Source organism: Echeneis naucrates, chromosome 3 (genome assembly GCF_900963305.1).
Source record: "Echeneis naucrates chromosome 3, fEcheNa1.1, whole genome shotgun sequence".
NCBI classification, from domain to species: domain Eukaryota; kingdom Metazoa; phylum Chordata; class Actinopteri; order Carangiformes; family Echeneidae; genus Echeneis; species Echeneis naucrates.
This window is the reverse complement of record NC_042513.1, coordinates 4,470,451-4,497,991: the sequence shown is the minus strand read 5'-3', so window position 1 is coordinate 4,497,991 and position 27,541 is coordinate 4,470,451. Positions and strand designations below refer to the sequence as shown.

The 27,541-nt window shown below is 38.6% G+C and overlaps 1 protein-coding gene across 4 annotated transcripts; it reads right to left on the bottom strand.

The window, feature by feature from the left end:
• Positions 1 to 17: 17 nt before the first annotated feature.
• On the bottom strand, positions 18 to 27,541 carry dennd5a (DENN/MADD domain containing 5A). Of its 4 annotated transcripts, XM_029498322.1 has the most exons (24): positions 27,310 to 27,541; positions 19,089 to 19,160; positions 18,184 to 18,293; positions 17,490 to 17,733; positions 17,049 to 17,447; positions 13,387 to 13,574; positions 12,563 to 12,874; positions 11,267 to 11,482; positions 10,926 to 11,160; positions 9,541 to 9,691; positions 9,316 to 9,409; positions 8,115 to 8,246; positions 7,641 to 7,793; positions 7,463 to 7,550; positions 7,301 to 7,388; positions 5,055 to 5,183; positions 4,401 to 4,522; positions 4,155 to 4,300; positions 3,697 to 3,815; positions 3,429 to 3,610; positions 3,042 to 3,124; positions 1,698 to 1,821; positions 1,385 to 1,553; positions 616 to 799 (listed from the first exon to the last, which is right to left on the bottom strand). In XM_029498322.1, the coding sequence occupies exons 1-24, from the start codon at positions 27,407 to 27,409 to the stop codon at positions 616 to 618; spliced, it is 3,840 nt and encodes a 1,279-aa protein (XP_029354182.1). In that variant the 5' UTR covers positions 27,410 to 27,541. The 4 variants fall into 4 exon arrangements, with proteins under 4 accessions (XP_029354185.1, XP_029354182.1, XP_029354184.1 ...); XM_029498325.1 differs by lacking the exon at positions 19,089 to 19,160 and adding an exon at positions 3,361 to 3,363 and having other exon boundaries at positions 18 to 799; positions 9,316 to 9,430; positions 11,267 to 11,476; positions 17,049 to 17,733; XM_029498324.1 differs by lacking the exon at positions 19,089 to 19,160.

The following is a 27,541-nucleotide window of genomic DNA, read 5'->3' as shown; positions in this document are numbered from 1 at the left end:
ACTTGTACATTTCTCAGGGAAAGGCCCAAATGTGATGGCCTTTTTTTTTTTTTTTTTTTTTTTAATGTAGGTGAATCACCTTCCACTCTACAAAACCTCCCTGTCATACACGTACTTATAAAGCATACTTCTACATTATTTGCTTTCAGCTCTGCATTATAACATTGGATTCTGAGTTAACAACAGAGCAAGCAACTTGACTCATTTAACAAAATAATACTGTTTTCTCTGAAAATATATTAACACCTTTGATCCTCTCACTCCCTTAAATATAGCCATTGTCAGCAGTTCACAATAACAATGAAAATATTTAGCTTTCAGTAAAATGTTATAGCACAAGTAGGCCATTGTCAGTAATGTGAAAATCATGGTTCATAATAAAAAACATATTTTTAACATCTAATGGCAACATCATTGAGGATAAAAATAACAACATATCTTGAAAGCCTCATTGCACTTAATATATGGCAAATGTAACGGTAGCTTTAATATAAGCCAGAAAATGTCCCTTCCTCATGTCTGTGTCTGCATATAAAATGTTCCATTATTTTTTTTTAGTGGTCCTCAGTGAGCTTCCTGTTTGAGTAAAACTGGTGGGAAGTTGGTTGTTTTGGTTTAGATACCAATGCCTTTGACAAGTGAAGCCTCCAGGGTGATGTTGAACTCCTGCAGAGTCTGTAATACCCTGATCAGGGAGTTCACCAACGAGCGGTCCTTAATCAGTGCAGTATCTTCGTACATCTGTGCAGTGATTGGACAATCTGCAAGCAGAGCAATCCAGTGATGCAGCAAATGGTCCCTAGAAGAAGCAGAAAACACACTGAATGAATGACATGGCCAATCATGGCAACATGAGAAGGGAAAAAAAAAAATAAAAAAATTCAGGGATGGACTTCATTTTATTTTTTACTCACAATTTAACAAGTAACTGATTATCAAAATAATTTGATGTCACTCAGTTTTCCAATAAGTTGGCAAACAATTTAATGATATTTATGTGCATAGAGTGTCTTGCATGATTAGAGGGTTAGGGTTTATATTATATTCTGCACTTAATACAAGGACACAGGTTTTTCTGCAGGGAGAAAGAACCAAAGGAAATCATTAAAATATCTGATACTACTGAAATCCTCTGAGGATATATCATTTTCACCTGACTCCTTGTAGGTCAGGATGAACGGCTGGATACAGAACAGCTCATCCACAACTGTTGCAAGGATTCAGCATATTATCTAAATACATTTCAGCAGGGAGGACTGATTTCTATCACTAAAGCTTCTGTTTAAATTTCACTGCACTGCAATGTGAATGCCAATAAACAAATGTTAACACTTTCCTTTGTACAAGCTAATATGTCTTTATGTTGTTAGTGCTGCCTGAATACCTTGCACCGAGACAGACGAGCATCTGGAACTTTCCGTCCTTGCCGATGTTTCTGGGTGTGTTGTTGATGGCACGCATGAAGCGGCAAAAGTGGCGCACTCTGGTTTGCCAGTTTTCATCTGGCGTCACCTCCCGCTGCTCTGCACTTTCGAAGTAAACTTGTGCCTTTTCTGTTAAAGAGATTAGCATTATCTCAAAACAATGTCCATTACCTATTTTATATTTCAAGGATCTGCACTTGATAATCAAAACAATTACACTTTGGTTGGAATATAATTTTAAGGATTTAAGGAGCAATATTATTTAGCCCTTACCCAAAAAGTCCCAGATGAAGACATTCTTAAAGAGACGGGGTGATTTGAAACCATGCTGGAAAACTTGTTCCAAAGCCCAAACAAGGCCATACTCCCCACAAAGGAGAAGTGTCAGACTGCCTCTCTGTGGAGAGCAAAAACAACATAAAGTGCCTAGTTAGAGAAATTAAAGGATGTTATTTCATTGCAGGAAGAGCACTGAGGAAGGAAGCTTTAACATTTTAAGTGCTCTCCACACAGCTGTCTCTCAGGCCATATTTTATCCAAGAGGGAACAACAACATTTAAAAGAGTTTACTGCGATGACAAAAGGAAAATGCATTCACATTTGTAATTTAATCCAACTGAATTAAACTGCTGAGTGTTTATTTTCAGATTTTGTGAAGAGAATTTGCAGCTTTCAAAACACAATCATGGCTGCTATGAAAGGACAGACAAACAAACACAACTGCACACAACAGGAATGCATTCAAATTAGAGATTTCTTTCTTTCTTGGCAGCCCTTTTGGTTCAATTCCGTCAATGCAATTCAAATAAATATATAGAGCAAATCTAAGAATAAGGCAAATGCGCTGTAAACATCCAAGAAAAAAAGTCTAAATTTAAAATCAGTCATGAAACAGTAATGGACACAAAAACAAACAAAAGCAAACAAAAAATTGTATATTTATTTATCTATTCAATTAGACTGGAGGCTGACTGTTAATACACAATCAGTTCTGTGTTCAAAGTTAGGATTAACTTAAAGTAGCACAGAATGATTTAAATGTATCTAAGATTTTGTTTTAGTCAAAGTACGCTATGTTTAGATGAAATAATTTTTTCAAGAATCCTGGTTAGTGAGGGGTAATTTTAAAGTGGTCTGTAGATACTGAGTGATGCAGCATCTAGTTAGGTGTTTTAAGAAGGTTCTGGGTTGTTTGTAATGAAAAGGATGATGCTAGTACTGCAAAGAGTATGAGCAATAAACACACACAAGCGGGCGTACACACACAAAACAAAACAAAATAAAAAAAAACCCACTTCAAAAATCTTCAATAGGTATCTCCTTTAAATTACAATTATCTAACTGCTTTAATAAGTAATCATTATCTGTGTGGGTGTTTCATAGTAAATGCCTCTAGAACAAGAAAAATATATAACATCATTCTGGGCCAGAAAAAGATGTCAATGTCAGAAAACTAATAAGAATTCACCTTTAAAATCTGTTAGCAATATGAAAGATACCACACAGCCCACAGTTACTGAAGGGTTTAGGGACCCTCAGAGCAGACAGCTGCTTTTCTTCATATGTGATGAATAATAGAACTACATGTTGGAGAATGTCTGGTCTGCTGTCTCTCACCTCCTTCTCTGGCTTGTGGAAGTGCTTCACAATTCCATTGATAGCCTCTCCCACTCCCTCCTGGATCTGACCTGTGTTTAACTCTGGCAGAAACAAAAAAGAGAGTGATGCAGTAAGACAAAACATACAGATAAAAACACCTAATCCAGGTTCTATCTTCTAAGTATATTCTTTCATTTGTGCCTTTTATTTTCAGAACAATTCTTCAAGCAACAATGAGCACAAAAATTCTGAGAACTGCTTCTTGTGCTTCTCAGAAATTTCAAATTTAGCAAAATGAAGAGGAGTAATTGAGTAACTATGTAACAATGTAACAAACTGTCTACACTCTGCTGTTGTTCATGAGTTTGCATGGATGACTCCCGTCCTTGAGGCTTAGGGACTTACTTGGTTTGCTGTTTGGCGAAATGGTAACAAACCTCCTCATCATCCCTGGGGACTGCTGCATTGGGGGTGTCCGGCACATCCTTTCATCATTATCTGTGCTGGGGGTCATTAGCTCTCCCACCAGAATCCTCTCCAGACTGCCATCATCTACACCCTTCCCCAACCACCGACCACATGGAAACCTGTCGGAGAGACACAGCAAGTTCCCCTTTTGACAACTGTCCAGTCAAAATAAAGCTGGTTACATTTCTTCACAATGTATGCTTACTTGTACGTGTGCCCTGTAATTCCATTACGGACTACAACACACTCCACGAGCCACTTTGCATAGAGCCCTGTGTTATCGTGGCCCATCTGTACTGTGGTGAGCTTGCCCAGGTTTTGGCACTGAGAGAAACAGAGGGAAGTTGTATGTCAGTGTCAAACACCCCACAAAATTTTTCTGCACTTATTATTCAAGAACAAGGTTGCTTATTAGAACTTGGTCTTACTTTCATACTCAAATAATCATACATTTCATACATCTATCTAAACTATAGCTTGTTGACTGAAAAACACGAAGTGAAACCCAACAGGAAAAAAAACCCACTTAACTAGACATAGTGGGAAGAGAAAACAATGGTGAAGGATAATAAATCTTAGTTTTAGTCATGTTGGTCCTGGTATAAGATTTTTTACGTTGGCCACTTCCACACTAAGAGACTTTATTAAAGAACAAACACCAACCTCAAAGGTTATCTCCAGAGTATTTCTGGGCACCTGTAGGACTCCAGTCTCTGCCAGCTCACCAGAAACACACACCCAAGGGTTGGCGGTAAACATAGAGCCACCGAGCTTCTTACTGGGAACAACCACCACATGGTAGGGTATCACTAGGAGACAGAGAGGAAAGAAATTTAACAAGAAAATTTCAAATCACTTCATAATAGTGAAAATTAATGTCAAGCCGTTTGGCTTAAAATTTGCACTCACTGATAGTTGTGAAGACGTTGGTGAAACAGAAGTAGTCCACAGCATTAAAAGAGAGGAGGTGATAAAGGAACTGTTCCTTCTCATCATCACAGCGGAGGAAGGCATAACGTTTGTACAGTTTTCTTTAAAAAAAAAAAAAACCCCAAAAAACAGAGAACACATGTTTATTTCATTAAAAAAAAGTTTATAGAGAAATAATCCAAACAATACATTACTTTTTAAAATGGCTTAATTCCTCAATGGTATCTGTAGCAACACTATATTATATCATTATTAGGTGTGTTCATGGTTTGAAGTGGCACAAATGACAAGGTAAGGTCACAAAGGCAGACAGACTTCGCTCTGACCCAGTTCACCACTCACATATCAATTATGAAGAATTCTTAATTATTCATGTGGTGGTAGACTGCCGTGTGATGCTTTGCAATTTCAAGACATAATGTATTATAAATGTCTACCTCACAGGTCATCTTAATTTTATATGAGACAGCCATTCCCCCACAAACACAGAAAGCGAGGATAACAAAATACAGGAAGTAAGAATAATTATTGTGCCATCTTTAGAATGTTATATTAAAAGTCCTTGTTGTAAACATATACTGGGAGAGTAAATGATGGTAGAGTGTTGTTTTGGCAAAGTGTTATTTTGCTCACTTTGTAAGCTCATGGTCTGAAAGCAGCTGCTTTAGGTGTCTGGAAAGAAGCTTCTTCTCCATAGACAAACGAACCCAAGCTCTGGCTTTTCCCACATCTGTCTTGATCTCACTGATGTTCTGAATATGTCTGTAAAATTAGATGACAAATGTGAATGTCAGACAATGAAATCACAAAACACTTTGCCCCAGTTCTCATTTTGTTAAATTTAAAAGGTTATTTTGAAAAACAGCAAGCATCTCAAAACTTTGTACATTCATCTATTCTGGATTTTGCAGTTTGAAACCTTAAAAAAAAAAACAAAAACATGTCACACATAATTTTTATTTTATGGATTTATTTTTCCAGTAAAAACTGTGTAAACATTTCTACAGCTGCAAAGAACAGTTCTGCCATGAACACTGTTTACAAAAACCTAAAGGGATGATAAAAATGCAGAAGGCACCTGAGGCCAGGTAATGCTAAAGGAAACTGATTAATTTGATTTCATAGCACTCTGCCAATGGATGTTAATGGGCAACTAGAATATTGCATTTACCAGCAAAACCCTTTAAGTAACATTCAGACTGGGTTGGAAAATGGTCTGCAACCTTTCATATATTGTGCCTCAGTATATATCCATGTCAGTGTCGAAAACTATTCATTATCTTTGTGACTCTGTTTTTCTCCAGAACAATCCAGCCTGAATAACTGTTAAAGAACATAGAGATGTATGTCATAGTTTGTCTGAGTGTGCAAGTCGGTCCCATGCCATCCCTACAAGCCACTGTCAAGCCTCCGATGTCCAGACACATTCCCTTCCACTCCACCTGTGCCATAAGCTTGTCTGCTAAGAGCTCGCCATTTCCTCCTACAACCCCCTCTCCATGTCTACCCTCCAAACTCACTGTAACCCAGTTTCTTCGGCTCGTTATCTCCACAGCAACAGAGGAAAACATCTAATACATCTATTAGTGCTAGCTTTTTAACTAGAATGTATCAGTGTTAATCACTGGTTAACACAAATATGAGGCCATCATTGATAATAAGTAAAAATTGTGAAAGCTTGTAGTATCATCAACAAATTTTTTGTAAAATATGTATACTGACTATTGAGACAATATCATCGATTATTATCAATATATGATAATACATTATCAATATAACTCATTAAGGCTGGAGGATGTTTCTGTTTATTGCCATAGTCCCAGACATTTGTGTGGAGGAGGGTCTCTGCATTAGCAGAATAGCCCTGTGTGTGTCCTGAGCTGACCCCTCTCTCTTCTGAGTCAGACTAGTGGGGGGTCTGATAATTAGGCTGGAAGTAATGTGGTCGTGCACAGACTTATTCTCCACTGCTTTCACGCAACACAAGCCTGGGATTCTCAGCTGGCTGGATATGACAGATAACATAGCAACAGTGATGGCTGCCGTCATTCACAAAAGCACACAGGTGTTGAAAACATGCATGTGTGCCAGAGAGACTCTCTGGTCAATGAAAGTTTAATATTTTCTTCTACAAATATATATTAAAAAAAAAGAGGGAAAAAAATCTAGAAAAAGTTATGCCACCAAGCTGACCCTGGGGTGTATGGCAGGTCTGGGCAGTGACCCCTGGTTTACATGACTGCAGTATGACTCTCTCTTTCTCCTCATTTCCAACCTCAACATCTCTGTGATGAAATGTAACCCCCCCCCCTTTCTCTGAATGCACTTCTTCCCTTACATCTGCATCTCTTTTCAGCCACTCTTAAAAACTTACATGTATTTTAGTCTCACTGACAGACGTGTGTGAGGTTGTGTGTGTATGTGAACATGTAAAAGTTACTTGGTAAAATTGGTTGTTTGCTTTATCTAACTGAATTTTTTCTTTTTATATCTTTAGGTTATGAACTTTACCAATGACTAAATATGTAGACATCACCTTGGGCTCTAGAAGCTTGCCACAACTATTTGTCTTTTGTCACACACTAAAAATAGATTAGGTAATATGAAAAATAATCATCAGTTGCTACCTGATCTTTCAAAGGTTTATGAATGTTTAAACTGTACCAAAATGACCAATGATCATGGAAACACGGGAAACTCTCAAACTGTTGTTTGACAGTCTCCCACAGGAGGGCAGTCTTAGCCTGCCCTCTGATGGTCACCAGCAGTTGATGCATTTCGTTAAAATGTCTGATGGTACACTGGATAAAATTTAGAGACATCATCCTTCATTCCCTTATTGAGAGCATCCATTAGTTCATGTCCCCAGTCCTTTTTACCTCATGTCCTGGATCAGGGAGACTTTAAGAGGTGGCATAGCTGATCCACCTCCATCAGATTTGCGTCGCTCAGCATCATGAATTAAACCTGGAAAGAGAAAAATTCCTTGGTGTGACGGTAATTTGTTATTTACTATTGTATGCAACTGTTTCAGCCTTTACCTGGAGGTCCTAATCCGCCTGGAGTTGCATTCTTCTTCTCTTTGCTCTCCTGGTAGTGCAGAAGGTGGGACCACAATGCAGATTTACCCTAAAATGGGAAAATTGTATCATTATATATGGTTACCATGGATCATGTAGCTGTGGTGGAATGATACAACAGAGATTTATTTTTCCTAACCTGTTTAACCTGCAGCCCGTGGCTCCAGATCCTCTCCAGCAGGTCACAAAGGCTTGCAATCAGAGTGTTTTCTTCAACACCCGTGATGCTGACCTCGCCATGACCCAGCTCCACAGCCTCCCGACCCATCTTCTCTACCAGCATACGCTTAGTCTACAGAGGAACAAAACATTAACGGATGCATCTCCACATATACTATTACTTAAAATTGTTTGTTATCTATGCTCTAATCTTCATTTTTGTGCAGTGATAAAAAAAAATCACTAAAAAAAACAGATGACTAATCTAAACAAATACAAAATCTTTTGCTGTTGAATTTGTTTTTTTTTTTTTATTAGTTTTTACTTTAGTTAATCATCATCCAAACACTGAAAGGATGTAATTTAAGTCTCATCCAAGAACCAATTATATTAAATCATTGATTGATATTTTAAACAATATGGCATGTATTAGTAATAACACAAGCAGTCAAACCTTGTTCCTGCACTCCTTGAGCAACCCTTCAACAAATTTCCAGTTAGTCTGAGCAATGACAGAAGGTGACAAGTTGGACAGCTTGGGCTGTCTGATTGTTGTGCCCAGGTTTCTAGCTTCCTGAATGTACTTCTAAACAAAGACAGAGCGAGCACAGTCAGCCAACAGGTAAATCAAGAAACTGTCAGAGAAATCAACATAGCAAATTGCTGAGCTATGTCACAAGTTGTGGTACAAACAAGTCTTTAACACACGAGTTCATCTGTCACCAGAGGAGATACAGGGAAGACACACAGTTTGTTCAACAGAGACTGCCTGATAATGGGGTACTTTTATCTTGATTGATTGATTGATTGATTGATGATTCCAGGGTCCTGCTGTTATTGACCATGTACTAAAATATTCATTATATGGAGGTTTGCATACCCTGTTACAACATTACACTTCAGACAGTATACAATAAATATAAGCTCTGATAATTATAATAATGAAATTATGATTCAGATCCTGAACTAATTGCCCCTCTGAGGGGTGAAACTCATGAAAATGAAAGCATTTAAATTATAATATATATATAAATAAAACAAAAGAAAGAAACTATCCCTAAACAGAAACAGAGGAAATAGAAAGGGATGACCATTTATGGTGTTTATGAAACCAAATGGCAAACTATGAACATGGAGGAAAATGTGTTAACTAATTAGCACTTTAAAGTCAACTGCATGATTCATTTCATGTTTATGAGCTCCACCTCTCAGAACCCCAGACAGGAGATGGCCTAGTAAGTGACATGGATTATCAGCTAAAGCTCAGCTGCTTGTGATGAAGGAAGCGGAGGAGGTAAAGACCACATGGGTGGAAGGTCATGCGGTCTGTGGACTACCAACACATACCACGTCCACAGTCACCGACTTTAGACAGGGCTTGACGGACTGTGAGAGCCAGTAGTAGTCAAGAAACAGCAGGAGCTGCAGCTCCGGAAACAAACACTCTACATGCTGAGAGTGGTTGAACATGAGTGCAAAGAGAGGCGGAGAAAGACAAAAAGAGAAAGTGACCAGAAGTGTGAGGGGATGTGGGAAGAGTGAAGTCAAGATAAAGCTAATTGAGAACACATCAGGCCAAATGAAGACAATAAAGCTCCAGTAGTGAATTTATTCAGTATGAGCTGAGAAAAGAAAACACAAAGTGGACCTCTCACCTCTCTCTGGTCATTGTCTAAGTACAGGTGCTCAGCGTGCTGCTTCTGTCGGTCTCTCCTCCTCCACTGGGCAGGAGCACTCCTCTTGGTCCACCTGTAGCACAATAGAACAAAACTAAAGTCAGTTTAACAGCTCACAAGGTCAGATCGGTCACAGGCATTGAAGGTTTGTTTCAAATGATGATCAGCACACATTTTCATGTAACATTAATGTGAGGTATTCACTTGTTGCTTGTTGGCCCGGTGGAAAGCACATCAGACTGCAGGCGAGGGAAGAAGCCTTGCTCGTAGCGACCCTGACCGATCTTCATGTCTAGCAAGTGTGGGTGGAGTGCAGTGTGGTCAATCTTTGATACTCTCATCTCAATGGCTTTTTCTGTGGATGAGATGCAGGATGGGCACAAGAGTCAGATGAGGTGAGATTAGAGGGTGCCTTCATCATGTGCTTATTGAACAAAATCATTGTGCTTCCACAGCTGATATGCAAGTAATCAGGTTTTGAATAAATTCTGTAAAGTAGAAAGAAAAGATAATAAGCTAACGTTAAAAAACTATACCCCCAAAGAAGTCAAAGAAGTAACTGTATAAAGGTCCAAAACCGATGCATTTTCCTCAAAGGACCAAAGTTCAGATGATCTTTGGATTCAGCTTTAGACAGCAGTCCTCTGATACCCGATTACAATGCAACTACAGGTGGATGAGTTTAGACCTTAAATAGGTTACTTCATCCAGTGTAATCATCTAAAACAGGAGAGGTAAAATATACATAAGCAGCAATCATGTTGCATGACAAGAGTGAAGAAGTACAGAGTGACTGCCCAGAGCTATGACTCACAGCTTTATTCAGAAGATTGAATACGCTAAGAAGAATTAATCATCGCCGATTCATCTGCATGCTCCATATCCCCAGTTCCACTATAGGGATGAGTTGTAGGACACTTAAAGTTTGAAAAATCGACATGTGCAATGCATGTAGGTCTCAGAAAGGATATAACTTACAAACTGTGTAAATAATGACACATTTAATAATATACATAATGAACTCAATTGAATAATTACAGGACATAATATTTACTATTCATAGTAACAGTATTATCAATTAGTCTTCTACTTATGTTGAACTTGAGTAGAGGTTCCAGAAATGCCTCATTTCTTGAATGCCCTCAAGTGTGCCTATCATAATGCACGGAACACATGTACAGAGCTATTCAGGGATATCTGAGGTGGTGAGAACAAATATTTCGAATGGGGGCCTTTATGTTCTTGAGCCCACTGGTATAAGGTTCAGGTGCAACAAAATCAGCTTTGTCATATTGTTTTTTTTTTGGAGATTGTTTGCAAACAAGCCATCAATTACCAGTCAGATAAATAAGAAAGGCAAATGTCCAAGAATCCACGAAGTTCATACCTTCAAACTGATTTAGGGTGACACTTCTATTTCAACTTACATTGAAAAAGCTCACTGTAAACTTTAAAACCTTATTCCATTTTTAACTGTCTCTACTACTACTATGATGAAACTAATAATTTTGGACTCAAAGCAATGGTGCAACTAGTGCAAAACACCTAGAGGTTTTCAAGGATTTCCAAAACTGATTTTTGATTCTTACCTGCTTCTTCGATGTTTGTACATTTCTGGTACATCGAGGTGCGCAGTGTGGGCGTGCGGACATTCAGCATGCGAATCTTATCAACCCGGGCATCAAACACCCTCAGGGTGTGCTCTTTCTCCTCATCATCATGACAGAGGATCTTACTATCAATGAAAGAGGCAAACATCTGTGTCTCCAAGAAACATGACAGGAAAGGCAGGTAGGGCTCTGGCTGGTCAGACAGGAAGGAGGCCTGCATCAAAACAAACATTTAATGGATAGGAAAAGTCAATAACTTCATGTTGTGGAAAAAAGACACTCTGCACAATCCTATAAACAAACCTGCTATACCACTTTACCTTGTCAAAGTTCTGCATCTGGTCTCGATTGGTGAACCATGATTCTTTGTCCTGACTCGGCTGAATGACAAACACCTCATAGTCGGCGAACATCTGAGTGAAACGGTTAGCGAAGACCTCGCGCACTTGGATGTTGAGCTGGTGCATCTTTAGCTCCTCCTCATTACACTGAACCCGAGCATCCTTATTGCAGCTGGCATCCTCTCTTACCTCCAGCTGATGTACACAAGGGTTCATTGATGCACAAACATGCATAGAAAAAAAAATAAATACAAGGAGAAAATGGTGTGTGAGAAAAAAAGTAAGTGGGAGTACACCCCAGTGTATATTTTTCAAGTTATTGTATCTGATTGTTAACAGAGGCTGCTAGTAAAACAAGAGGGTTATGGGAAAGGAAGTCAAGGACATCTGGGATTAATGGCTCAATCTAAACTGAAAGAATTTGTTTTAGCATGTGACTGTGTCAACTGGACAGACACACTAAGCAGGCCAACCACTGTATGTATGTAGTGTTACTGCCAAACAAAGTTGGCATCAATTAACTTTCACCAAGAATCTGTTTATCACTGAGTTTTCCTCCAAATCAAACCCTGCAGTGAATTTAGATTTGAATAAATATAACTAAGGGCTGACTTCGTAGTTGGAGAACTACACACAGCCAATTAGCTAATCCATTCACGGAAGACTATTGCTGGCCAAGCGTATAAGCTGATTAGACTGCACATACAGAAACTCTCTCTTTATACTGTCTGTAAGACAACAAATCCTAATGGAAATGAAATATCAATTACATTTGTTGATGTCATTGTTTATGAAAAGATTCTGCCATCTACTAAAGGCAAGATATCGACTCGCAGCCTTTTTAAAGGCAGATGGGGTTGATGTTTTGAACTGATGAAGTCTGAATAACCTTTAAGCTCCACTGTGGGGAGCTCTCTATGCTGATGTAAGGACAGTGTTAAAAAAAAAAAAAAGCATATAAAACCATGATTGAAAATGATGACGATGAAGGAAAACATTAATATGCAAAATTCCCAATTGATAAAGATACCTGAACCAGTTTTAGTTTCACTGAAAATTCATAAATGAAATATTCAAGTGTAAAGTTGAAGGCAAAACCATTTTATAAATCATATTTATTTAATGTCTTGATTGTGTCTTATAGAGCATCTAAACCTTGGTTATTTCAGTTATTGAAGCTTTAATATTATATATTTATTACCATCACAGTTACAACACACTTTTGAAGCCAAACGTGTGAACAATATTTGGAGCAATGTATGACACATTTCTCACCTTCTCCAGACTTACACCTGTCCTCTTGACCAGAGCCTGCAGCCTGGCGATGGTTTCATTCTCTCTCAGCAGGAAGGAGTTGAGGGGCGAGGCCAAATTTCCATTGCACTTGTCAGAGACCATATCAACAGATCTGAGGTTTTGTAACTTGGCTTGGCTGTCACTGGAATGGATATTTCCCTCTGGAGATACTCCAAAGAACATGAGCACCTCTGAGATCTCCTGGATGAACTCTAACTTGTTGGGAAACTGGGGTAACTCTTCTGGCAGTTCGATGAAATGGTTATCAATGTCCACAAAACACAAGTTAGCCTGGAAGAAAACAAGGAACAAGATAACTAACTAGACTTATTTTAACATGTCTTAAGAATGAGAAGTGTAATAATTGTTTTTAATAAACAAACGACTGATGAGAAATGAGAGTACTAAGTAGCCTTGAAATATGTAGAAAGTTGAAAATATTTCAGTCAAAATATCAAAAATAACTCGAAAATCTATCAAAACACAAGATTGTCAAACTGTCATACACAAGAGACACAAAGGATGAATCTGGCTTGAGTCAGTAAAGATAAACCTACTTGCTTTGACTACAAATAAATACACTAGCAAGATAAAGCAAAAATGTCTGGGTGCCAAATCACAATTACAACATGAAACAACATGAAAACCCTACAATAGTGAATTTTTCCACAACCAATTAAAAAGTCAACATCAGCACTGACATGAAATAACAGGTAATGTTTTGGAAAAACTATGCAAAATATATTTATGTTAGCCAGATAAAAGAAAGTTTGAAATTTGGGATGACACTACAATGTGTCTACCTCCTGTGGAAGCTCTAACTTGGTGCGGTCATCCTGTCCATTGGAGTGGAGGCCCATGAGGTATGGCACAGGAGCATCCAGAAAGTGAAGTAAGGAGGCAGGCAAAATAGGAACGTACACATGCTGCCACTGGAAGGGGAACATTAAAGCCGTGATGCTCTCTGCCACCGTCATCAGCCTCTGGTAATCTGTTTCACACACATAAAAATGAACTTTGTGGAGTAATCACCATAACCTTCACAGCGTCTTTTTACTTTAATTTTAATTATTTTGTTAATGGTTGTAAGTCTTTCTTTAAGTGTTCATCGTTGTGCCAAAAAATTTGGGTCAGCAACAGCATGTGACAGAAAGGTTGTGCAACATGACTCCTCTTGCAATGGGAATGAGATCAATAAGAGAATGACCAGCTGGAATATCCCTGACTGGCTGTAGGAACATAAATTCTCTTCTGTCTTGTGTGACTCAGGGTTTGTGTCTAACCTCCTATGGTGTTAACTTTGGTTCTATTTGCCATTCTGTATTACCACTGCACAAGAACTACTTACATAAATGTGTGATAAACCTCAATTTTTCAAACTGGTGTCTGCATGAACACACTATCAGTTTGGTCTGAGGCTAAACCATTTCATTTTAAAAAAGAAGGCCCTCTGAAGTAGCTCTATGGCTGAGCCCCTTTGGCAGATTCAGACTCCAGCTACAGTCAGCTGGTCCTTGGCTTATGCTGAATTCCTTTGTCATGACTCCACACAACAACACTCCTTCATGTTCAGGATTTCACACTTGAGTCAACTGGCATACATGCAAATATGCATCCAGCTCTCATCTACATTCCTGCGCTATCCTGTTGACACCTACTGTACATTCAGGAGCAGCAGCTCCCAGTCTCCTGTTATGTTGACAAAATAAATACCATTCCTTCATTTGGTCATGTGCTGGCTCACTCCCTGGCCAGCCCTCCCCTCTCCTATCAGCAGCTTCCTCTCCCATGACAGAGATGAGAATACGAACATCACACTTCTGCTCTTAAACTAGGTTATCAAGCAACGGAAACACTTCAATGCAACTCAGAGTCACATACTGTTGCTTACACATGTCAATTTGAGAAAGGGGGGGAAAAAAAACAAAAAAAAAACCAACAACAACCAAAAAGTCCACCCTCAAAACAGTTTTCAGTTTAGAAAATGAGTGAAAACATATGCAATACAGCAAGCTAAGACTGTAGATCTTACACCTCTATTCTGAATAGCGAGATGGACAAATTGTGTACTGAGCTCATTTAAATAGAATAACCCTAACCCCATGGTGGCAATGGACACGCTGATTTTGACCAAGTAATAATTTCCTTTCATCAGAAGATAATACAAGAGGTGAAAGTGATGTATTTTACACTTCCGGCAGATATGTTACTGTACTGAGACAGCAAATACGCATACCTTTGTAGGCCAAATCAAGACTGAAAAAGAACAGCTTTAATTTTAAATTAATTAATCATAAAATAATTTTCTAAATGATTAAAAAATTTGGTTGGTCTTGGATTGGATTGGATTGGATATGCTAGATACCAGAGATTAATCTGGTCAGATTGATCAGGGAGTCCAAGATGAAATCTTCAGATTTCCTGTTTTGTCGAACATTCTAAACACCAAAGAATCAGACAACTTTTTTTCACTTTATAAATAAACAGTTGATAGATTATCAAAAGAGTTATTTTTATAAGCAAGCATTTGCAGCCTCAAGAAGAAAGAAAGAAACTGAGGCACTGTTCTGAGTTGAAGAAACATTGGTGAATTGGAACAATATTATCTCTAATATACTTAAAGCTAATACAAAGGATTCATTTTAACAATTCAATGAAATTGTCTGTTAAACTGCTAAAAGACTAGCTTGATTCTAAAGGCAACAGACAAATACACTGACAGTTTCAAAGTTGTGCTTTTGAAGTCAATTTCTTAAGCTCTGTCTGAAATGTTTATTGTATAAGTGCCACCTCCTCTGTTAATATCTTTCCTGTCACTCTCAAAGGCACAAATCACATTAAAACAGAAAATGTCAGTGAAATAATCATGGTAAAGTAATGGCTTAATTGTAGCATGTCACAATAGCTGATACATGAGTGACACATGACGAGCTTCCTGTTTATGTAGGAAGGGAGAAACATCCAAAGGCATCAACATATTCTGCCTCCATAGAAGACATGCTGGCCAACGTTTTTTTCCTTCCCCCCTTTTTTCTTTGATCAGCTATTTTTAGCACATAATACACCATGGTCTCCTTATTTACAGAGCATCCCTCTCCTCGGTATGTGTTCTCAGGGAGTGCCGTTTCCTAACAATCCCTCGTTTCTTCTCCGTGGAAAATTGCCAGAGCTTAACTCTACAGCATATCCTTCACATGTTATGCAGTGATGAGCCCCGTGGGGGAGAAAAGGAGCATGATGTCACCTCCAACCAATAATAATCATCTTGTATCACGGCTATCCTCCCTGTCTGTGGGTTGCCTAGCAACAGCACAGCTTTCCCCCTTAAGAGCTGCTCCCCCTGGCCCCTGGCGTTTTGTAAACCATTTGCCTTCCTTGCCATGGTAATGGATCCAATCACCACACCAGACACAGCAACCTGAATGTTTTTCTTGATACTCCTCGCGCACATTCACACACACTGATGAAATCCATCTTTTCTAAGATCCTAATCTGGTTGGTATTAATCGACTGACTACTGAATGCACAACTACTAGTCATGAAAAGATACTTCCCACGATAAACCTTTTCTTTGTGTTTGGCCTGAAGAATCACACTCAAGACAAATTGCACCCAATAGAAATGGCTTGCCTTGCCCATGAACTTGCATAGCAACTTTCACATGAAAAGCCTCTTACATGTGAGCCCTGGCAGTTAGTGCTGCCTCTAATTATTGAGGGTACTGAGTAACATTTACTCAGGCTGGTACTCTCACCGCATCACTATAATGGAAACACTCTCACAGGTTATGTAATCTACTGGATTATAGTTCTGCCATGCATATCAAACGTGGTAGCTTTGGGTTTTTGTTTTTATGGCTATATAATATGCATTCTTAAGGCTAAAGTTTCTAATGGACTTTTTCTGTTTTGAAGCAGATGGTCTAACATTGATATCAATGTCCTGCCAGGATTGGTCACCAGTGTGTAATACACTTTTTAAAGAATCTTATCAGCCCCTCTCAACGATGACTGACTTGCCTCTGAATGTTAATAAAATATGACCAATATGAATATGAACTAGTTTTTACAGTTAAACAACTAAATGAAAAATAAGAAAAAACATCTACAAAGCAACTATAATGTTACTGAAAAGTTAAGTTATCTTTTAAATAGTAAGTGATTTCCCATCCACCTAAAATTTTAAAAAACGGGGAAGATACCCTTTGGGCTATCTCAGCTTGCAAGAACCAGATCCCCTGACAAACATCTAGTCTCACTATCAGGGCACTGATATGTCTCTTGAGATTCCCACTGCTAATAGAATCACATGACCTCGCAGAACAGCTGATATCTGAGGTAGAAGGGTATGGGTACGGTGGGCTCAGTTTTGCTGTAATTCAAAGAAGCGGAAGTGGAGGAATGGAACTGGATGCCTAAGGTTACATGATAGCATTGAGTGAAAGAAGAGCAGACCAGCTACTTACGCTGTGAGTAAAGAAGTATCTGCATCTCAAGCAGTGCACAGGTGAACAGCTGCAGAACATTCTCCACACCCAGCAGGTTAAACATTTCACTGATGGCAAAGTCAAAGAGAGGAAGCTCAGATGTGCTCGGCCTCTGACACACCACAGGCCCATAGACGCCTGAGAATTTGAGGGAACGCCCCGAGGGTGGCAGCGGCACCTCATAGAGGATGTTGAAAATGTAGCTCTCCAGTGGGAGTGGTGGGGGCTGAGGGGATGTAACAGCTTGGTGAAGCTGCTGCAGCACCTTCCTACAGGCCTGAGCAAAGGCCATGGGTGTTATCAGGCATATGCACTTTGACACATACAGTGTGTCACGGCTGATGTCATACGAGTTGAACCGCTGCAGTCGGGAAATGGCTGGTGCAGCATGGAGCATGGGACGAGGCTGAGTGTGTTGACGTAGCTGATCCTCAAGTCCTTGTGGTGAGGTTGGAGTGTGCAAGATGTCATACTGCTCCGCATTGTGCATGTGGTAAAGTGTCTGCATGGCACTGCAGATCTGCTTACTGGTCACCTCCTCAAAGAAGGTGAGGGCAAAGCCATAGGTCCTAGAGCCGTCCTCTCTGGTGATAATAAAAGAGTGGAACTGAGGCTCCCGCGAATCAACCTGGGTCCTGAATGACAGACCCTTTGGCATACAGAGCTGGGAGGGACAGACAGGACATCAGAGGGACAAAAGACTACATCAGTTATTAATTCAGTGTTGAATACAGAAAATGTAAAGCAGCTATATCTCTGCCATACTGAAACATTCAGTTCTGCTTATGTCTGTTTAGTAAGTTCAAAGAAAAAGAAACGAATAGACTGGCTCCATCCAAAGGACAGATCGCAAGCTTTTAAAAAAGATATCCTGTAACCAACCATCCTTGCTCTATTGGAGTTCAAGTTAAAGTCATTATATCATGCAAACATACAAAAACATATTTCCTCAAAATGTTTAAATCAAGTAATTACTAATATTGCATGTCTGTGCTGTTTGGTGTGTCATTTATTAAAATTTTTAATTTTCCAATGCATAAAACATTTATTATGATGATGGAAACATATTCATATTAATTGTGCCATATTTAAATGTCATGTGTAAATATCATACCATGCCAACAGCATCCTGGTCAAATGGATTCCACTCAACATTGTCTGGATAATGAGCTAGAACCTTTGATTTAAAGGTTCTCCGCAATGGACTCTGCTCAAAATTCTCACCTGAAAGTCAAACACAGAACGAGACAGAGGGGAAAAAAAAGGGGGGGAGGGACAGAGAGTTAGCACAAGTTTCCAAAGGCAAAATTGAAAGAGCAGAAGAACAGTGGCATCAGAAGCAGTGAAAGTGCCAGGCACAACTCCAGAGGAAAGAGCAAGTCAGCATTTTTGTCTTGAGAGGAAGACTGTATTGCATCATATAAAGCTGTCATCTGCATCTTGCTGCAGAAAATAAACAAATCAAAAAAGGGAACATCTAAAAGTCCACAACATGTAGTTTATCAGAGACTAAGAAGTCAACCAAACTTTATTGCTACCTGACAGCTTTAATGGCAATGCAAGGAACAAACATAAATCAATCATAAAAAAGGAAAAATTACATTGATTGGAGCCCAGAGTAAAGCAGAAGTGATGCACAAACCAAGGCAGTACTGAAAAGTCATTCAGAGTGTAGGGGAGAGTAAACATTGACCAAGCAATGCCAGCACAGGAAGCACTGGATTTGTGTGTGTGAGAGAGAAACAGAAGCAGTGATTGTCAAACATCAGCTCATTGTTCAGCTACTGCTGAGGGATATGAGGGAGCGGGAGGAGGGACAAGAAAAACCAGGAGGAGAAAAATCAGACTGTGCAAAACAAAAAAGTCCCCACACCTGTGCAGAAAATAACTATGAAAACTCAGAATTTTAGGTAACAAAGGAAGTGGGGAGGAGGAACAACATGTGCCAAGTTAGATGCTGAAGGGTTAAAGCTGAGCTGAAGTGAAGAGGGGGAGGAGTGTGTGTGGTGGGAGGGTTACCTTCATTTGCCCCCGCCAATTTTCCTCTGGCCCCATCTCTGAATTTAGTAGCCTCTATATACTGGCATAAAGCTACACAACAAATAAAACAAAAATATAATTAAAAGCCTGGTTCTGAATGGGCAGCGCATCACTTCTCAATTTATGTTGACATATCCTTGGAACTCTGCTCTCACAACAACTTGCACACAGACACAGGATGTCACCGTGTCTTTACTGGGTGGGTATGCAAGCCGGCTGGTTAGTGTTATGACGCAGAGAGAGTGTTTGTATGCTGCAGTTTCTTCTTTCGGAGATCACACACATCCATACTGCTCAAACATGGATAATACTATGAACACAAATGCACTGGAAAACAACCAGCAATGCTGTACTTGTGTACATGTAATGCTGCATACAACAAAATGAGAAATTGTGCAAAATAATTTAAAACCACAGATGAGTCAATGAGTCATAGGTTTGTATGATAATTGTTCCATAATGATCATGAACATGGGCACTGGTTTATTTTAAATTCAATCCTACTTACAACGTCATTTTGCTTTAAATACTTGTTGGCACAGCAAATGTGAATCAATCTGCAGCTATAAATAATCCTCAACAAATACTCTCCACTTCTGTTTGAGCAGCATTTGCTGATAATCACAATGGGCGGATGTTTTGGGCAATTATTGATCTTTCTTTAAAAAGAGGAAAACACATATTGTAGCCTCTAGGGGTGAATTCTCTGCTCTGGACAATCTGATAATGTTGGGAAAAAAATAAAATAAAAGCGTGGCATTGGCAGATTTATACAATAAGTGTACCAATCAGTGGACAGCCATGGCTTTGACTGCAGTGAATGACAGCTGTTGTACTGCAGGCTGACTGGTCCTGGGGCTGAGTTGGATTATCTAACATTTTGCACAAAAAAAGAGCCTTTCTGTGCAGTCATGCAATGCTTTTTGCTGTCCTCTTGATGCAAAACATTTGCTAGCACCAATAAAAAGCGACTGCTGGCAGAAACTCACATTCATCCGGCACGTAAGAGCCAAATGTGCTGTGTGACATGCATCATCTCTTTTCTAACTCCATCATTTCAGCTTCAAACTAAAGCTGCTTTTGGGGCCTTGTGAGACGCGAAACAAGGACTCTTCTTATTGGACTCTTTGTGGACTGGTTAGGGATGAAGAAAACTAATCTTCAATGAGCTAACGACATGGTGACACACAGAGTCAAGACAGGATGACTCTTTGAACTCGCATCACCAATTACATCACCCTTCTCTGTTGCTTTTTTTTTTTTTTTTTAAATAAGATACTTACAGTTTCACACACTGTTTCATCTTGAAAAACAACTGAATTCCGGTTATACAATTTTGCGACTAACTGATGGTAGTTCAGTATTTACTCAGGTAGGATACTGACAGTACTGAATCCCAATAGATTAATGATCGAGTATCCTGTTAGCTCCACTGTTTATTTGTCACCATTCAAAAAGTAAAAAAGATGTTGAAAGGCTGTAATGGATGCCTTGAGATATGATTTGTTGAGGAGCAGAAACAAGCAATTTTTAGATTAGACTCTAGGTAAACTGAACTTCTGAAGTTAAGGAAATTAAGGTTTTGAGGATTAAGTGGTTTAATTTGTCGGTTACTTTCATATTCAAACTCCCCACGGGGCAGAATCAAGGCCAGGAATGCAACACAGAATACAAACACGTCAGCACTCAAAGATAGGTCAGACGGGGATGTTATTATTACATGGTAAGTAGGAATGGGGGAATGTATTCAGGTTCCGATAGTAACGATTAATCACTGTCTGCAAAGACATGTAGGCTTTTTTTAAATGGATTAAAAAAATGCATTAACTGCATGAATTAAAACAAACAGACTTCTGCTGTTCATGAGCATGAAGGAAATTGAAAACAGACTTTGGGCACAATGATGTTTGTCACAACAGCAGCGCATTACATCAAACCAAATCAAGATGTACAAACATCTGGCTGTGAATTACATGATGATTTTCTTTTGAATTCACCAGAATTAAATGCACCATGGTGATCATGTAGCAAATGTTGAGTATGCAGCTCAATTGAGTCATAGACTTGTTGACATGAGGCATGGACATTTAGTCATTACATTCTGTCAATTTTTCATTTCTTCTCTCCAAATGGGAGTGGACTTTCATCCTGCAAATTTCATCCTTAAAGTAAGGAACCAATCACAGGTCTGCAGTCCCCCTGTCCTAACACAGGAGGTGTTTCACTTCCTCTTTGGCCCACTTGATCCACTAAGCTCTGACAGAAGCAGGATGCATTGCTGACTCAAAAGCTGTATTAATACACAACTCATATTGGCTGACTGCAGCTGAATGTGGTGAAGAAGACTCTTAATATATAACTCAGCAGCAAAAACATCAACACATTTGCGCCCAGAGGATGCTGCACTGACAGAACATGAGCACTCACTCTCAGCTTCAGCATACAGATGACACAATGAGAGGTTTTCTCAATTATGAAATTATGAAAAAGGTTTGTCAGTTTATATTTCCACTTATTACAAGATTCCTCAGAAGACACTTATTTTGGAGCTGAAACTTTTAATTAATTAAGCCACTGACTAAAAGGATGAGCCATTTTTTTGGACAGTAATTAATGCCTTTCTTTGTCTCTCCTGATGACAAACTGGTTATCTTTCAGATTTTGAACTGGTGGTCTAACAAATAAATAGTGTGATGGCACCACTTTGAGTTTAAGGAAATTGTAATGTTCATTTTTAGACAAGATTATTGGATTCATCAAGAAAAGAATCCACAAAAAAAAAAAAAAAAAAATCCAATTTACTGAAAATAAACACACAAACTTTAATTGCACTGAACCTGGCTATTATATATGATCTTAACAGGCCTCTTCTTCTCATTCAGAAATAAAGAAAAAAGAATATGGTGGGTATTATTCTTCAGAAAAACATAGACTGGGCCTTGAAGCATGAACTTCTAGTAAGAAACGAAGCATAGAATTACAAATACCAGACATTTCAGTCCAACAACACTGCTTCTGTTCGCAGCCACGGGGTTGGACAACAAAGAAACGTAACTCATAAGAAAGCCACAGTTTTTCAGACAAGTATGTGCACGTTAATCACTTTACCATGTCCAGATGGAATGCAAACTCTCAAGTGTTCAAAGCAGATCTAAAATGAGAACATCACAGTTTACAATCCAAATAGGGACCAGCTCTTGATCAGTGTTTCTTCTCCACAGGGAATGAAAAATATCACTGTATAAAGAGAAAATTCAGAGCAAAGTCAACCCTCAATACAGCAGCCCTCTGATGCTACTGGAAGGGGCAAAACAACCTTGGAACAAATTTTAGTGAGGATATGAAAATACCAAATGTTAGGAAACGAACCAAGAACAAACATTAGGATCAAGCTCATTATTGTCTGTAATAAGGTTAGCCCAGGATAATCCCCCTTCTAATCATTTCAACTTAATTGCTGACATCATGTTTTGCTTTATTTTGCTATGTTGGACAGTTCTGAACAGTACAGATTCTCACTTCAGCTGCCGTTGCCTAAAAGGAGAAGCAGTGAAAACAAAATGTCTTTTTTTTTATTTTTCTATGAATTAAATGACAAGCAACATAGTTGATAAATTCATCCATAGTTAGCTGGAATTAAAAAATTTACTTAAACTGCAGATGGCACTGCCAGATTTGTCAACACTGTAATTTTCAGCTCCCACTCACCATCAGTGGCATACATAACTGCATTTTAATATCTGTGACTGGATATTTATTGCTGCATAGCACGATGAGGAGAGTTGTTAACTTTGGCCCCTGATGCTCTTAATCCCACAAGCTTCTATCTGACTTTTAATCAAAGAACCATATATTTTTATTTTTTGTACTGATGCTTCAACCATAAGAGTTTCATCCAAATTCAACTCCATCCAAGCAATAGATCAGCTTCAACTGTGAGCCACATAATGTTCCCATAGAAGAAACTTGGACATTCAGTTCTGGAATGAGAAATGGCTCCTTCTACCTCGTAATAACGAACTGATTAAAAAAAAAAATAGAAAAAGAAAGAGATACGGCATCAAGCACTTCCTATGACCTTACTTAAAGCCAAGTCCTGAGCTTAAAATAATTTTTGGTGTACAGCTCAAAATATAGTGCATCCTCAACCGAATCTTCAAACTCAAAATATTCCTGATACAAAGTTGATTTTTAAAAGACTGACAGAAGACTCTTTACAAATGATATATAACATATAAAATGATAAACCACCCTGTGTGAAAATATGAAAAAGCACATTAGGCATTTAAAGCCAGCTAACATGTTGAGCCATCCATCCTCATCTGTTCGCTTAGAAGGGTTTGAGGGAGAGAGGCTGCCTGGGAAATTCAAAAGGATATTTAGCATCTGAATGACTGGAGCCAGTGTGCAAGTGTACTTCTGTCCCCCAGCTCCCTGTGTTTCCAGTGTCTGTGAGGCTGGGGGGTAATACATATGCTAATCAGGTCCTCACTGTGCAACCAAACACTGTGCTCCAAGGAAGTTTTGGTCATTTCTTTGTGTTACACTGTACGTAAATTACCTCTACATCATGTTAAAAATCTCAAGCTCTTAAATTTCAGTTTGATACAGTTCATTGTATCCATTGTTATCGTGTGCAAAGTTTCAGACTAGGTTAGTTATATTAAAAGCGGTACTGTGCTTATTTTAATGATTTCCTTTTCTTGTGGATTAAATGTTTTGGCAATGAAAAACAACAAAAGAATAAAACTATATGGCAACTAACCATTCATTATATTATTGCTAATTAATATTATTATTTTATTACAATATTGGATTTTCTCAATAAATGTATTTATTTTTGGTACGTAAAAGTCACTGCCACAATTCCCTATGGCAGAAAATTTAAACCAATAAGTGAATTTAATTTTGGACACTTTTTCCAAGAAAAGAAAAAATTGACTTACAGAACTATGGAAATATTTGAGGAGTTGTTTTGTATCAACAATTGTTATAGCTCTAAGAGAACTTGCCATTATAATTTCACCAACATCAAGGTGTCTTCTCCAGATTCTTTGTCCCATGTAAATATCAGGACAAAATATTCAGTTGATTACCTGACAATTACAACATCATTGCCTCAAATTGGAGTGTGAACCATTATTATTACCCCAAATGATTGAATGATTATCAAATTATTTACTTCTGTTAATTAAATGATTAAGTCATGTTTTTTCCAGCTATGGTCTACATGTATATGTATAATATATACTAGTATTGGTATATTTAGCAGAATTAGCACTTTACCTGTTGATTTACCATAACATTTTTATTAGGAGTTTTGAACTGATGGGGTTTTCGTACATTTACAATTTCACCAACCTACCAACATGAACAACATGAAACATTATTGCATTTTTTCAAACCTGCAAACACCTAGATTATCTTATAGCAGGTACTACACTGAGTTATGTATATGTAACAATGGAATTTCCACACAGTTTCCTCTCTTCGTCTCATAACTGAAACAGCCAATGAGGGCAAGCCCCTAACCTCTTTCTGCAGTAAACAGCAGCAACATACAGTAAGGAGCACAACAATGGTAATGTTTGACCACAGAGACTCTTATGTTTTTACAACATTTGAATTGATTTAAATTTTAATGCAGATGGGCCGAGAAAAATCTTCAAATATGCTGGTTATTTAAGAACATTATTATATAGCTACTGAATAAATTTCATGTACTTTGAAGGCAAGAGGGGTGACGGTTAGGCTAGTTAATGGGACATCTATGTTTTACAAAGTCTGCATTTAGTCTTTTCCAAGTCAAAAACAAACCTGGTGTTTTCAGACCTATGAACTTTTTACTCTGGGTTGAATGAGACAGGGCAGCCTTCTGATCAGCTAACATATATTGGCTTTTTATTTTTTCACATTACCCTTTGAAGAAGAAGTAGACACTGGTATTTTTCCTTTAGTGATGTAAGACTGACATTTTCATATATATATTATCTGGTTGTGCTCAGCTTAAAGCAAACATGATTTATGTTCTTGACTTCTGTTTCTGTCATACAATTCAAGTATATATGAACTTGTCTTGTAAAAAGGAAGATTAATACGAGGAAGTAAAAATAGGAAGTTTGGGTGTTGAGTCTTTGAAAACCTAGAGAAGGGAGGGGGGAAAGACAAAAAAAAAAAAAAAAAAAAAACTTTCTTTCAACCACAGCAGCAACTCTAAAAACCTCTCACTACCTCCTGAGTCACAATAAATCACACATATATTGGTCTAAAGTCAATCCCTATAATCAATGCTGTGAGCTTCACTTAAACCTGTACAAAACTGGACATGTTTCATTGTCATACGAGTGTTGTAACAATAATCTGGTCAACAGTAGCAACTACACTTAAAGGTACTTTTGATTTACACATGACCTTCAGCAGGAGTCTGCCCTTTTAATGACAAAAATTTGGACTTTCCTATATCTTTATCTGTTATTAACACAAGATTAGTCCAAATGCAGTGTTATCACTTTGTGTCTTTGTTGACCTTAATGCTCCTTTCAACATTCAGGGTTTGCCCCAGGGATATTTCATGAGTATATGTGATGCTGTGGAATGCCCCGACATTGTGAAGGAAGTGTTGTAGTCAAATGTTAACCTACACTCAAAATGATAAAATATCCATCAAGTCTAAACCAGTCTTCTACAGATCAGACAATATGTAATCATGAAAATATTTCAGTCTGTAGCACGATTCCATCCTCAAAGGAAATGCAATGTAAAACATGAACAATACCTGGCTATTTGACCCAGTCTTTAGAGCTGAAACCTGCAGTTATGGTAACATATCCTGTCACATGCCTGCACCTTCTATCAGTCATCATGTATAACCAAGATGATTTTCATAGTGACTGTTTCACCTTATCTATAGGAGTCTTTGTACAGCGGCAATTCAATTTTTACTAATCCAAAAATATAAAGATAGTAAAGCTATATGTCATGGCCCAAATGCCTTCAGTGTTGGAAATACTAAAAGGCAAAGTTTAGAGGAAATAACCCTCCAAAGCAGGGAGGTATTCTTCTGTTTAATATGCAACACCCATGATATAGCGAAGCCCGTGAGGACAAACAAGTGGATAATACCCCAATTAATGTGTTTATAATACAAAGTTTTTGAGAAAAAGCACAGATTGATACATATTACAGGGGATTAGAAATATATTTCTGACCGTTAAATAAGATTGCTGAGTTTGTTACCAACTTTCAGATGAATTTCCATCAACGACATTGGTTAATTTCAAGCTCTGTAAATATTTCGCTCTCATTCTTTTACCTTTTGAAAATGTATTCTTCATAATTGCTTAACCTGCTGTAGCAGCAGTCCCAAGATAGTGGTACCTTAACATTTAGCAATAACTATAAATTTACAAAGCGTTTATCTTACATGCACTCCTATTACAAAATTATGTGGCTTTCCAGGGAGTATTGCCTCTACCGTGATATTACAAACACAGCACTATATATTTCTACGTATGCATTCAAAATGTCTGTGGACCAGAAATGTGGTATAAGAGAAAAAACACCACAGTTGCCATGCTGTAATTTCCTACGATTCATGCTCAAGGTCCAGACTCTCCAGGGACCCTCAGGCCATGGTTTCACATGCACATATATTTGCAAGTCCTGCTTTTCATTGAAAGCACATGCTCATGCAGGCAAATTATAGAAGAAAGGGCCACAGTCCCAGGTGTGACACAACCTACTGAACTCGTTTGTGTAGGGAAGGGCGGCCCTTTGAGGAGGTTACTTGGAGAAGATGGTTACAAGCACAATATAGATCCTGGTGGATGCTGAGGGTGTGTGGTGTGTGTGTGTGTGGGGGGGGGTTGTAATATGTACACAACGAGGCGTGTTTTTCAGCGTTAACATTGAATTAAAATGCATGTCAGTGCGTTGAGGAGAAAAAACAAACCAGTAATCCCCTCGACTCACATCTAGCGTTAAAAACAAACAGGCTCAGGGAAGATGAGCTAGGCCTAATACTGTTTTATAATCTCCATAACCTACACTGTGTGTCTTACACCGATGGAGGCGCGACACAAAGGTTAAGATACTGTAAAAACAAGATATGAAGGTTAATCTGCCGTTGCAGGAACATTCGTACCCTTCCTTCTTTACTCAATCATCAGCCGATATTCACCCCGGAGGCTAACGCTCTTACCGGACAGTTCGTCGGGTTCCAGTCCGCTTTCGGTGTCGAGTCCGCAGATCACAAAGTAATCCGCGAACCGGCAGGAACCGGAGCTGAAGCCGGTGGTCATTTTGAGACTGGTCCGGTGGTACCTTTATCTCCTCAACAGGGAGCATATTAAAGGAACCGGGGGATGAGGTTTCTCCCTGCCATCACGGATGCTACGACACTGCAAAGCTCGAAAATCACAACCGACACAGGG